At 40.2% G+C, this 13,367-nt stretch overlaps 1 protein-coding gene across 4 annotated transcripts; it reads right to left on the bottom strand.

Moving 5' to 3' along the window:
- Positions 1 to 1,250: 1,250 nt before the first annotated feature.
- On the bottom strand, positions 1,251 to 5,876 carry LOC102079076 (uncharacterized). Of its 4 annotated transcripts, none has more exons than XM_019346301.2 (7): positions 5,598 to 5,876; positions 5,035 to 5,370; positions 4,633 to 4,908; positions 4,440 to 4,505; positions 4,152 to 4,247; positions 3,024 to 3,064; positions 1,251 to 1,604 (listed from the first exon to the last, which is right to left on the bottom strand). In XM_019346301.2, exons 1-7 carry the CDS (start codon positions 5,659 to 5,661, stop codon positions 1,506 to 1,508), a joined length of 978 nt encoding a protein of 325 aa, XP_019201846.1. In that variant the 5' UTR covers positions 5,662 to 5,876; the 3' UTR covers positions 1,251 to 1,505. The 4 variants fall into 4 exon arrangements, with proteins under 4 accessions (XP_019201846.1, XP_019201847.1, XP_025755001.1 ...); XM_019346302.2 differs by having other exon boundaries at positions 3,036 to 3,064; XM_025899216.1 differs by having other exon boundaries at positions 5,035 to 5,367.
- Between the last annotated feature and the right edge of the window lie 7,491 nt (positions 5,877 to 13,367).

Raw genomic sequence — 13,367 nt, 5'->3', positions numbered from 1 at the left:
AACTTTCAGGGTTTTGCCTGTTTTCTAATGATTATCATCTACACAATTAAAAAACCCCAAGATGTATTCAAACATATATTCACATTAATTAACAGTCCTCAAGTTTAGCTTCCTTAGTTCTGTTTATGATAAACTTTAATCTGTGAGTGTTCTCACCTTTAGCTTTTTGTCCATAACCACAACAATTGTTACTGGAGCTGTGGTGGATACAGCAGTGTTTACAGGTAAGACCATTTAAACAGACAGCATTTATATAATGACTATTAAAAGTCAGTGTCAATAATGTTAATGTGGTTATGTTAGTAATACAACAAGTGCTAATATAACAGCTTTAAGATGCATTTGTAGATATTATTATGTGTTTATTGTGTAAACATTAGCGTAAAGCTGTTACAGTTTAAATGATATTAGGACAGAAATATTAGCTTCTGTCATGACTGATGAAGTTACTAGTTAATAAAGTTTCCAGTAAAGTGATTAATCCCTCAGCATACTTCTTCTGCTCAGCCTGTTTTTGGACTGATTTCCTGTGTATTAAACATTCTGCCTTCTGTGACAGTAGCACAGGAGTGTTTTCCTATTTCACAGCGCCTTCATCTTCATTACTGAGCACCTGTGAAAAACAACACAGCACACCTTAGAGTCCATCTTTCATTCTTTAGATTATTTTTCACACGCAACTGTGTATTCGTATCATTTATTTTCTTCTATCTTTTGTAGGTCCACAATTATAGAAAAACAAAACAAACATAAACAAAACAAACAAACAGAAAAACACTTTCCACACATTGTTTTACTCTGCAAAGTTAGAATGGAAGTTTTGGTGTTTAAACTCACTGTGTTTTGTTCCATCTGAGTGGGTGGGTGTGGAAAAAGGTGTGGGAAGGTCAAACAAATGTGAGTGGTGTTGAGATGTCGTGTCTCATTTTAGATGACCTAAATATGTTACGTGATAGGAGGAGGCAAGGTCTCACTGTGGTTTCACCTGAAACCTCTGGTGGTATTGACCCACGCCTTTTTTCAAGCCTTGACTCATGTGATGACGCACATCATTGTTGACCCTCATAAGGAAGAACCCCCACTAGTGTTTAAATATCTGGGACTCTAATCTTTTGGTTAAAGTCCAGTCACTTTGTTTCCAAGCTCCTGAAACTGACATGACCTGGGTGACTGAGAAGCTACACAGACAGATGTAACAGAGTGCCCACAAGTATGACTTTATCAAATTTAATTTAATCCATGATATTTTTTACATTTCTTTTTTCATGTCAAACTCTTTTTACACACACATTTCCTTTTTGAAGAAGTGGAAGAAGACAATGCTTAACAAAGTAACATCTTGTAATTTTTTAATACTGTATTACAAGAACTTGTACAGAATTTAAAGAAAACGTACAGTAAAAAAAGATTGCTGGCTGCACTGCCTATGAAAAAGTCAGAGAGAACCTTATCACTCTCAAGGTATGATTTGCTGAGAAACATCTGGATTCTTTTGCTTGTTGAACTTAGAGTGGGTTTCTGGGATCAGTTGGAACTCCAGTGGAAGAGGAGGAAGTTTTCACAGTGGTGCAGGTCACGGTGTCACTTTGATCTTCACCACAGTCCTAGAGGGAAGAAAACATAAGCACATGAATGTCACAGAGAGAAGACTAAAATAATTAATTAAATCAACACAGAAAAAAGTTACTAATTTCAAAACTTTTATACTGTGAAAGTGACGTTTAAAGTGTAAAAAGAACTGAAACGTGATGAAAACCAATAAACTATTTGAAACTGCGATGTTGACTAGAAATTTTAAACCCTGAAATAAAACTTGTTACACTGTGGATGACAATAGGTCATGGCACTTTAGCTACAATAGAAGTGAAAAGTGTTTTGAAAAATTATGATCTTCCGTCTTAGATCCTCTGTAAATGTCAAAACAGTTACTGGGGCTTTATTAGTTTTCCTCGTGAACCTGATAGAAGCATCATCATCATAACAAAAGGATTGGTGTGTGAAATTACCGTCTCCTGACTGATCTCTGCAGGGTTTAACCTCAGTCTTAAATACAAATACAGCTGCAGAACTGTGCTGACTTTAGGTGAAGATTTGCGCAGTGTCTCAAAAACATCTCTATGTATAAATGGTTTGTATGGTGCAGTTTTTCTTTTTGAATTTAGCTTTCTTATTTCTCTGTTCTTATTTCTCTGATACACATATCACTATTAGTGATTTACTTGTAGACTCTCTGGTATAAAAATACTTTGCTAATAGTAATACTAATAACAAAAACCACAATGCTGAAAATTAACTGAATTAATCAGTGTTAAAAGTTACATTGCTGTCATCTAGCTGTAGTTTGCCTCTTGAAAAGACACATAAAGTTAATATTAGCTTAAATAAAAGAGAAATTCTGGTTTCCTGTCCTGTGTGTTTTGTAAAAATCACAATCTACAAAGTAAACAAAGCTGCATTAATATGTATATGCATGTCTTAACCGACAATCCTGACATGTTTAGCTTCCTCAGTTCTTTTTTATAATTGCAAGTTAGGAAATATTCGTCTATTTTCAAAATCCTAACATTTTTTTGTGATGTCATCATTATGTGAGCATTAAATTCAAACTTTTCAAATTCTAAAATTTAATGAGTGATTTTTTTCCACTTTCATAATCAGCAGAATGATTATTAAGACTGCTGACAGATTTACAGGAACAATGCTAAACCACAGCTGATCTGGAAAGACAGTAGTCAGAGATGGCGAACAATGATATACAATTACATATAGTGACTAATATTGCAATTTATTACTATTATTTAGTTATTCTGATCTGTCTGATCCTGTCATGTTTATGTCTATAGTTTCTCCACCTACACCTATTTTTCATTGTCTTTGATATAGCTTTCTCTTAACAATAAATATGCAAATAAACACTATTTGGAAAGATAACATATATGTTTCACTGTGACACAGTCATCATTATCTGTACTTGTATTTGGTCTTATCTCATTTATATGTTCGCATTTTATATGAACAAATACCTTTTTACTCACAGTGTTTTCTTCCATCTGTGGCATGTTCCCTGAAAAGATAAAAGCACCGCAGAGAAAGTCAACTTCATCTTCAACTATAAAGTTTCAGCTTCATACAAGCCAAATTTCAAAGACGCTGGGACACAGTGTAAAATGTAAGTACATAAAAATATAATGTAATATCTAGAAATTTCTTCAAATATTAGCTCATTTTGAGCATGACAGCAGCAATATGCCTCGAAATAGTTGGGAATGGGGCAATGCGTGGACTAAGTGGTAGTAAAATGAGTCAGGTTTGAGAAAGTTTTGCAACATTACGGATTAACGTGAAAGACGTCCGTAACATGATCGGGTATGAAAAGTGCAAAAAGTGATGCAGACTTTCACTGAAGTAGAGATAGAGGCTGACCAAGCTGCTTTCTGTAGATCTTCAAGGATACAGTGCACCTTCTGGCCTTTTCTATACTTCTCTGCGATGGGCCGCTGAAGGGGAGGCGGACGTACCTGAGGCGTGATTGCGGATGCCCCTCAGGTGCATCCGCCTCTCCAGCAGCAGCACCGCAGACCACGCCCCGCCACATTCTCCATCAGCACTTTTAAAGTAAGCAAACATTGTGTCTGTAACACTCTACTTCTGTCATGGAAAATACTGCAAGTGACGTTGATAAATCATTGTTAACACAGTTTGCTGTGCCATCCACACATGCAGGTCACAGCAGCATGGCTTTATAGTAGAGCTGCTGAAGGTGCTGAACTGGCCTTTCAGCTAAATACGACAAGGAAGACCCAGGACTGCTGATTCTGTATCAGCCAAAATTCATCAGTATTCCTCTCCTAAAAGTCCAACTTGGTCTCCTCAGCTCCCAGGCTGTTGTTAAAAGAAGAGGAGATACTAAACAGGGTTAAGCATGGCCCTGCCAGCTTTTTTGAGAGGTGTTGGTGCCTTTCAAATGATAAAAATGATTTTTTCCTAAAGTGATAAATTTTCTCCTGTTAAACATGTGATGTTTTCTATGTTTGATTAAGAATAAAACATGGTTTTTAATGTTAGTTGCATTCAGTTTTCATTTATATTTTACACAGTGTTTAACATTCCTTTTAATGTAGTATAAAATTATTATACGTGAAAGTTCTGACCTTTAGTTTTTGTCCATGTGGTGACTGTAACAAATGTTATTAAGAGTCCTGCTAAACTCGTACACACAATGATGTATCTCAACAAATACCGAGGATCTGAAAACATACAAAGAAAAGAAATCATATAATGCCTTTTCTTCAAGGAAAAAAATTACATGTTCATATATGATATCATACAACACATATGGCATTTACTACAGCAGAATATGAGAATTTTTTCACCAGCAGTGATGTGTCATCCATACATTCAGAAAAAAAACGTTAAAACATGAGTGAATCAGTTAGTACCTTCTTGTTTTGCTTCATTATTGATGTTTGAAGATACACTGATTGTTGTCCTTGTTCCATATTCAGCTGATAAAAATGCCCAAAAAATGCACGGTGAAAACATTTAAACAATAGAGGACAAAGGCTGATGTGATATTTAAAGATTAAAGCTTTAAGCAAATCAGTTATTTTGTGTGATTACAGAAATCCTTACCTGCTATCACACATGAGGAATGGAGTCTGAAAGGAAACAGCTGCTCTTTCTTATTATAATCGTTGGTTGCTTTGCACTTCAGTGACTTATTAAAACGTGACTCAATGTGAGATGATGTAAAAGTCAGAGTGGTGGAACAGTAACCGGATTTTATCTCTATGTCTGAAGGTTGTTCCTCTTTACCCTCATATAGCCACTCCACTCTGTGTCTGCAGTGGTCATATGAGAACACACAGCAGTACAACTTGACTTCATCGTCGTTCTTATGTTCAATCACTGGTGAAAATAGAGAGAATTTAGGGTAATAATAAATACATCGCATTAATATGCACTGTTGTAATGTTTTGATTCGTTTTTGTCAAAATACAGTTTGAGTGTAAACATTAAAATGCAAATACTCACTGATGATAACAGACAGATGAACCTGAAAGTCTGGACTTCGCTGTGGTCCTGATTCGTTGAACTGTCTGCAGGTGTACAGACCAACATCCTCAACTGTGACCTTCTTTATAACCAGAGAACAGTTCCTGCTAACACTGAGTCTGTCTGATTTAGCTTGAAGATCTTCTACAATCTTTCCAAGAATAACCAGCTCTACTGCTTTCTGGTTTCTCGAACCACTGAAGAACCATGTTGTACTGGTACATTCATGTTGAGCGTGTATTGCATTTTTACAAGGCAAAGTGACTTCATCATCATCTCCAGCAGGGAATAAGGACAAAGTGTACCCATTTGCTACTAACCAAAAAAGAAAGAGACATGAGAAGATAAACTGTAAATAAGTAGATCAAATGTCTAGATAATCAAATTTTGATGCATCAGAACTCTTGTGCGTCTCATTTTGGAGTCAAATAAACTCATAAAGTTTAAAAAAAAAACATGAGTGTTAAATTTGAAAGCAATAAGACAATGTTAGTAGCATTAATGCAGTTTACACATTAGGTTGACATTCTATTTAATCTTACCTCTCAACTGAAGCATCCATATCAGTATCAGAAACATTTTAGCCCATGTCAGTACAGCCATCATGCCTTGGTCTTTGTCTTGGTCTTTACTTTTGCTCTCAAGGTTAGAAATGAGTCAGTCTCAATGACGAAAGCAGTGTCCCCTTCCTGGTTACTTCCTCAGAGTAATTTCCATCCCCTTCTCTCTCAATCAATTAATTCAATGCATACTTTCAAACTAAACCACATGAGTACATTTTTAAAAACATTTTTAGTTTCAGTGCAAGTGAAAGTGCACATGAAAAGAGTCACACAGCTGTCCTACCAGAATTTGAGTCTTGATTTCATGAAATAAAAAATAGTGACGAGTAAGAACATTTGTGGTTTGAGACCTGTTGGTTTCACACCTATGACATTTTCCTTCTTCTCAGAAATGAAGGGGAAGTGTTTTGGTGAGCATATTGCAACAACAACAGCAGAGCTCAGGGTATAATTTGAAATCATATTATACTATTTCTGTTCTATTAATTCTACTATACACTAGCCACAGTTAAAGTAAATTCCATTCCTATTTTTTTATTTAGTTCGTTTTAGTACTTATTTATTTATTTAGAAACAAATGTTACCGCTCAGTAAAAACTGACCTGTTGAAACAGAAACAAAGTAAAAGTTGAAGGGAGATGAAAGAACCGGAAGTGGTGGTGTGTGTGTGTGTGTGTGTGTGTGTGTGTGTGTGTGGTGTCTGAGAAACAACAAAAACACAAATGATAATGTTTAAGTGATCTTTTGCACGCAATGTACTCTGTGACCACTGCACACAGATAATTTTTCTCTATTAATGTTTCACAATCCCTCCTTGTCAAAAACATGCAGACTACAGTCATTGTATCAGAACTGCTGTTTGACCCCTTTTCAAAGACCACAAAAAGGTTTGATCTCATGTTGCTACAAATATTTTACATGAAGTGATTTCTGTCTCTGCAAACACAAAGATTCAAACCACTGCAGAACAGTGCCTTTATTTCCTATGACATGCTCGAATTTCTGTAATAAAATATGGTCACCAATATCAAACGCTGCACTGAGGTCTAGTAGAACGGGCCCAGAAATGAGTCCACTATCAGAGGCCATAAAAAAGATTTCTAACCTTCAATGTTGTCAGTGCAATATACTTTCTGTACTTTGAGAAATTCTGACTGAAAGTTTTCAAAAAAGCATTCCTCTGATCATTTTGCTGTTTTACAACTACTCCTTCAAGATTTTTTGAGATAAAAGGAAGGTTGGACATTAGCTACAACAAGTGCTTCAATTACTGCCATGTTAAAGGCCTGTGGTACTTAGCCCTTTAATGAAGTTCATCTGCCTTTCTTCGGTGTTAGGCTGCTTTTCTTTTCTTTACACCACCCCCCGTTTCCCACACTGTCAGTCTCAATAATGTCATCATTACTCTGGTCCAATCATCTTCTTGTCTGCAGAACTGTGTTGGCTTTAGGTAAAGTTTAAATCTGTGCTCTCTGTCATTCTTCCTTTTTGATTCTTACTCATGAAACCCAACCTCCTCCCTATCTCCACCTCACAGACACCTCAGTCTCCATCCAAGCCTGAGTCTTCATTTTTACCACCACCAGTGTCTACACTCTGAGAGGCCCCATCCTAAATCCTATTACTACTGGGATTCGATTCTGCCATAATGAGTCATGTCATGATCCTGGGTTTTGTACCCAGCATTTTTTGTTTTGGACTTTTGATTCAGGTTTGTTTATTATTCTGCGATGAAGGTCCTAGTTTTGATTGTTATAGTTTTGATCTCTGTTTGTATTCCTAGGTCTCAGTTTGTTATCTAGTCTTAGGTTTTCTGCTCCCATTCCCTGTCCCCTTGTGTCTAGTTTCCTGGTAGTATCTCTCTTTTTAGGCAGTCTTGTCTCAATATTAATTTGTCTGTTCGTGTCTTTGTGTAGCCTGTCATGTAGGTAACTTCTGTCCCTCACACTTATACAGACTGTATATAACTACCAACTCTCCATCCATGTTGATGGATTGCCTATATTGGCTGGAAATATTAATTTCCAGAGAAAAGACACAGACAGAAGATGCTTACAGGATGTGATGTGACAACACCAATGAACTATTGATGTGTCATATTTGTCCAAGGCGTATTTCATTGTTATGGAAAAAGAGAATATTAAAATCATGATGACCAACTGGAGTGGTGATTTCTATGACTTTGTGTATATAATTTGGAATTTTGTACAAATGTAGGCCACAATAAATATATGATATCGTTTCATTCTTTTCACAGGTTTATTTGCATGACGCACAAACAGACACAATTGAAAGGTACAAATGTATTGTGCATGAAACGAATTCAAACGGTGCAGATGTGTGTCACAAGTTGATCTGGCTGTAGGCTGTGGCACTTGGCCAGAGGTGGCGCTGGTTGACTCGAGTCCATGTTAGTGCACACAAAGTAAACTACACGCTTTAGTTGTGAAGTAAAAACGCTGAAACCGGAGAAATAAAACGTGCGAGGGGAACGGTAACGACGACAAGAGTCTCCCGATCGTTTACCTTTGCGGTCCTGTGAACAACACCGGCGTGGTATTAATTGTTTGCTGTTTTCGCGATCGCGTCGCGCATGAGGATATCACCAGGTAAACTCGCGTCCTTTTTAAACATTTTGTTGTTCAACGGCATCAAGACTGACGGAGTGTGTTTGAGATAACCTCACAGGTGTCACAGATGACACATTTGGCGGTTTTTTTTTTGCTGGTTTGTCGGTAGCAGCTCCTGAAACGTAAGTCTGCCACACATCTGTTCGACCAACGCCAGTTGATCTAAACGCCATTTGATCTGGAACACCGGCCGTAGTTTCTCTGTCCTGTTTTTCTCAGCCTTTTTGCTTTTGCTTTTTGTCATGATCGCCTGACGCTGTTATTCATCCGATTCTCTATGTTGGGTCAAGATACCTCATCCTCCTGCGGTATTTTCCATCCGTCGCTGCTGATACCGGCATCTGGATCTTCGTTATGTGTCATCAGTGGCACCTTTCTAGGTCCACGCAAATCACGGAGGAGGAGAGAAAAAAGAGCAGGTGTCCAGGTGAAACTCAGACTGTTCTGGAAGCGGGGACTAGCTGTGCCTGGATCTATGGGACGGCGTTACCTCAGGAGTGTTCATCCAGACTCTCCGGTTGTTTGGCCTTCCATCCCCACGGTGAGTGGAATTTATGAGCGTCGCGGATCAAACTTTCTGTTTCTACGTCCCCTAAATCGGGCCGCTTCTGTTTATAATATGACTTCTACTTCGCTGAGCGTGGCGCTTTTTAACGCCCGATCAATGACTAATAAAACGTTCTTGCTGAACAATTTTATTCTTTCCAAAAAACTGGTTTCTTATTTCTAACTGAAACCTGGCAGCGCGATGGTGACTATTCAAACTTTGCCCGAGTGGGTACTCCTTCATCAGCCAGCCTCGGACATCCGGTCGAAGAGGAGGTCTCGCTGTGGTGTTTGGAAGCCAGTTTCACTGTCGCTCAGTAAGGGTCAGACACTTTTCATCATTTGAAATACAGCTGGTTAGAATTAGAAATAAAGCTCGGTTTTACTGTGCTGTAGTGTATCGTCCACCTGGCCTAAACAGCATGTTTTTAAAGGAGTTAGTGACTTTTTATCCTCGACCTTGAAGCTGTCCAGACTGATTATAGTCTGGGATTTTAATATACACGTTGATGATGACTCTTACCTCTTTGCTAGAGGTTTTCTTAGCTTCATGGATTCTTTTCATTTTACACAGCATGTGTCTGGTCCCACACACACCAAGACACTGGACCTTGTTTTTGGTTTAACCATTGATTTTATTTGTACTGAGCACATTTTTATTTCGGACCATCGTTGTATTCTTTTTAACCTGTCTTTTCATCTGTCCTTCTCTCCTGTTCGACATGTGGTTAGCTCTCGCATCTTAAATTCCTCTACTGCTGTTAAATTTTCCGATGCTTTTCATTTAGTTTTATTTCCTTATAACGATGTTCATATTTTAACAGAGCTTTTTAATAATCTCATAATAATAAGCTCACTCTGCTGAAACTGCACTTCTTACAGTCTCCAACGACATTTTGATAAGATGTGATGCAGGAGAATGCTCCGTTTTGTTGATGTTGGACCTGACCTCCGCCTTTGATACTGTTGACCATCATATTCTGCTAGATAGGCTGAGACACTGGGTGGCTATATTCTGGTCTGCTTTGGAGTGGTTCGAATCTTATTTGCATGAACGATCCTTTACTGTGGCTACCTCTAAGTACAGTTCCTCTTCTTCTTTTCTTCCCTATGGTGTGCCACAAGGTTCAGTTTTGGGGGCCTTTATTGTTTTTGTTGTATTTACTTCCTCTTGAGCACTTATTGGGCACTTTTAAGGACATTTCTTATCACTGCCATGCAGATGCAATTCAGTTACATATCTCCTTTAAGCCCCAAGATGTTTCCAAGCTACAGATTTTGCATAGGTCCTTGGATTCCATTAGAGGTTGGATAGCTGAAAACTTTCTTCAACTAAATGAGGAGAAGACTGAAGTCCTCGTTTGTGCTCCTAAAAAATTTGTGCCTAGGGTTATGGAAAACTTGGGTCCACTTGCTACATTTGCCAAACCTTCTATCAGGAACCATAGTGTAACTTTTGACTCAAGGTTCAAAGGTTCAATGTTCTTTATTTGTCACATGCATAGTTATACAAGTATAACACACAGTGAAATGTATCCTGACACGATCCTCGACATGTGCAAAAACATGGGGGGGGGGTAGAGGGATAACATTATAAATATATATATAGTATATACATTGGGTGAATGTGCAGTAGAAGCAGCAGCAGGTGAATTCTGTACATTAATATGAATAGACATCTGACTATTTTACAGAATGGACAATATAAACATATTTAAAGTTAAAGGAAGTTAAAGGAATTGAGTGTCTGGAGGAGAGTCTCAGTCAATTATAGATGATGTGAGATGGCGTGTGTGTGTGTGTGTGTGTGTGTGTGTGTGTGTGTGTGTGTGTGGGGGGGGGGTGTTGGTTTAGGGCCCGGATGGCTTGAGGATAAAAGCTCTTCTTGAGTCTCTCTGTCCTTGCCCGGATGATGCGGAACCTTCTACCAGATTGTAGAAGTTGGAACAGTTTGTTGCCAGGATGGGACGGGTCCTTCAGTATCTGCGTTGCTCTAGTCCGGCATCTCCTGGTGTAGGTGTCCTGAAGTGGGGGGAGAGCAATCCTGCAGCAGCGTTCTGCTGTACGGATCACTCTCTGGAGAGCTTTTTGGTCCTTCACACAGCTGTTCCCGAACCACGCTGTCATGTTCTGTGTGAGGATACTCTCCACAGCGCCTGTATAGAAGATCCTGAGGATCTTTGGAGAGACCCTGAACTTCCTTAGTTGTCGGAGGTGATACAGGCGCTGCCTAGCCTTCTTGGTCTGGACCTGAATGTGGGCAGCCCATGTCAGGTCTGAGGAGATGTGGACACCAAGATATTTGAAGGACTGCACCCTCTCCACTGGAGCTCCATTGATGAAAATGGGTTTGTAGTCTCTGTGCTGACTCTTCCTGAAGTCCACCACCAGCTCCTTGGTCTTGCTGATGTTCAGCTGGAGGTGGTTGTCCTGGCACCATGATGCCAAATTCTTCACTTCGTCCATGTAGGCCGCCTCATCGCTGTTGGAGATGGCACCCAACACCACTGTGTTGTCAGCAAACTTCACAATGGTGTTGGAGCCGTGGGTGGCCACACAGTCCGAAGTGTAGAGGGAGTAGAGCAGTGGCGAGAGGACACACCCCTGTGGTGCTCCTGTGTTGATGGTGATGCTGTCGGAGACACACCCACCCACCCTCACCACCTGAGTTCTGCCGGTGAGGAAGTCCAACACCCATGCACACAGACGGCTGTTGAGTCCCAGGTCCCTCAGCTTTGTGAACAGTCTGCTGGGCACTATTGTGTTAAACGCTGAACTGTAATCAACAAACAGCATTCTCACCATAGTTACCCTGTTTCTTGTCCACGTGGCTGAGGGTGGTGTGCAGGACATGGGCGATGGCGTCTTCAGTGGATCTGTTGGGTCGGTAGGCGAACTGGAGCGGATCTGTGGAGTCTGGGATGGAGGAGGAGATGATGTTCTTCAGCAGCCTCTCAAACACCTTCATGACTACCGAGGTCAGTGCAACTGGCCGGTAATCGTTCAGGGATGAGGGTTTGCTGTTCTTGGGCACCGGGATGATGGTGGATCTTTTGAAGCATGTGGGGACCACAGACTTCGCCAGGGACTCGTTGAAGATGTAAGTGAACACACCTGCTAGCTGGTCAGCACAGCAGCGCAGCAGACGGCCGGTGATGCCGTCTGGCCCCGCCGCTTTCCTTGTGTTCACTCTCCTCAATGCCGCTCGGACGTCATGCTCCGCGAAGCTGGTCACCGGGCTCTCGTTGATGACGTCATTGTCCTCGGTAGTCCAGCGGTAGATGGCATTAGCCGCCTGGCTAACCTCGAAACGGGCGTAGAACTGGTTCAGCTCATTGGTGAATGCAGAGTCGGCGTTGATCGGCGCAGTGTCCCTGGGTTTGTAGTCCGTAATGGTGCGTAGTCTGTGCCACATACTCCGTGTGTCGCCCTGGTGGAAGCGGGACTCCACACGCTCCCGGTACCGGCGTTTGGCATCTCTCACCGCGCGCCGCACGCCGTATGATGCCGCTTTGTAGGCGCTCATATCGCCAGTGGCGAGACCCGCGTTTCAGCTCAGACTTTGGACGCTCGTGTTAAATCTCTGGTCCGCTCCTGTTTTTATCACTTGAGAAACATTGCTAAGCTGAGTCCCATTGTATTGCGCTCTGAATTAGAAATTGTCATTCATGCATTTATTTCATCTCGTCTGGATTACTGTAATTCTTTGTTTACTTGTTTATGTAAAGCCTCTTTTGGAGCATCTGCAAATTGTTCAGAATGCAAAGCTTCTGACCAAGTCCTCCAAGTACTCCCATCTCACACCCCTGCTGATTCAGCTGCACTGGCTCCCTATTAAATTCAGAATCCACTTTAAGGTCGTGACCTTGACATTCAGGGCTCTGCATGGACAAGCACCAGCATATATCAGTGAACTTTTACATCCATACATTCCCAGGAGGTCCCTGAGGTCATGTGATCAGTGCTTGCTGGTTGTCCAACACACGAGGCTGAAAACAAAAGGTGACAGAGCTTTTGTAACTCTGGCCCCTAGACTGTGGAACTCTCTCCCTTTGAGCTTGAGATCTGTGGACTCAGTGGTCGCTTTTAAAAAAACAGGTGAAAACTCATCTTTTTAAACTTGCTTTTGGTTGATTTTTATTTTTATGTTTTAGCTTCTGTGAAGCACTTTGTGATTTTTAACTTGAAGGGTGCTATATAAATAAAATTTTACTTACTTACTTACTTACTTACTTACTTACTTTACTTTATTTAATGATTTTACTCTATGGTGCAGTTGAAGACACTGTATTGTTTTCCCTTTGTGAATTTTTTTTGCTTAAATAGTTTGGTGATGTTTTTATTTATTTATTTATTTTTTGGTGGCCTGAGAGCAGACAGTCTGAATGGGGATGGGGTTTGAAGGTATTACAGGAGGACACAAGCTGCAGAGAAGCGTGTAAGAATGCAACAATTTCTAGAAATGAGAGGAGCTCCATCCAAAGTTAGATGGATGTCGTTTGTCCAAAATCTTGGAAAACGGAGTAACTAAGCCTTTGCAAAAAATCAATAAATAATAACATTCAGGACAAGG

The sequence above is a fragment of the Oreochromis niloticus genome, linkage group LG15 (genome assembly GCF_001858045.2).
Source record: "Oreochromis niloticus isolate F11D_XX linkage group LG15, O_niloticus_UMD_NMBU, whole genome shotgun sequence".
Taxonomy (NCBI): domain Eukaryota; kingdom Metazoa; phylum Chordata; class Actinopteri; order Cichliformes; family Cichlidae; genus Oreochromis; species Oreochromis niloticus.
This window is presented reverse-complemented; position numbering and strand designations above follow the sequence as displayed.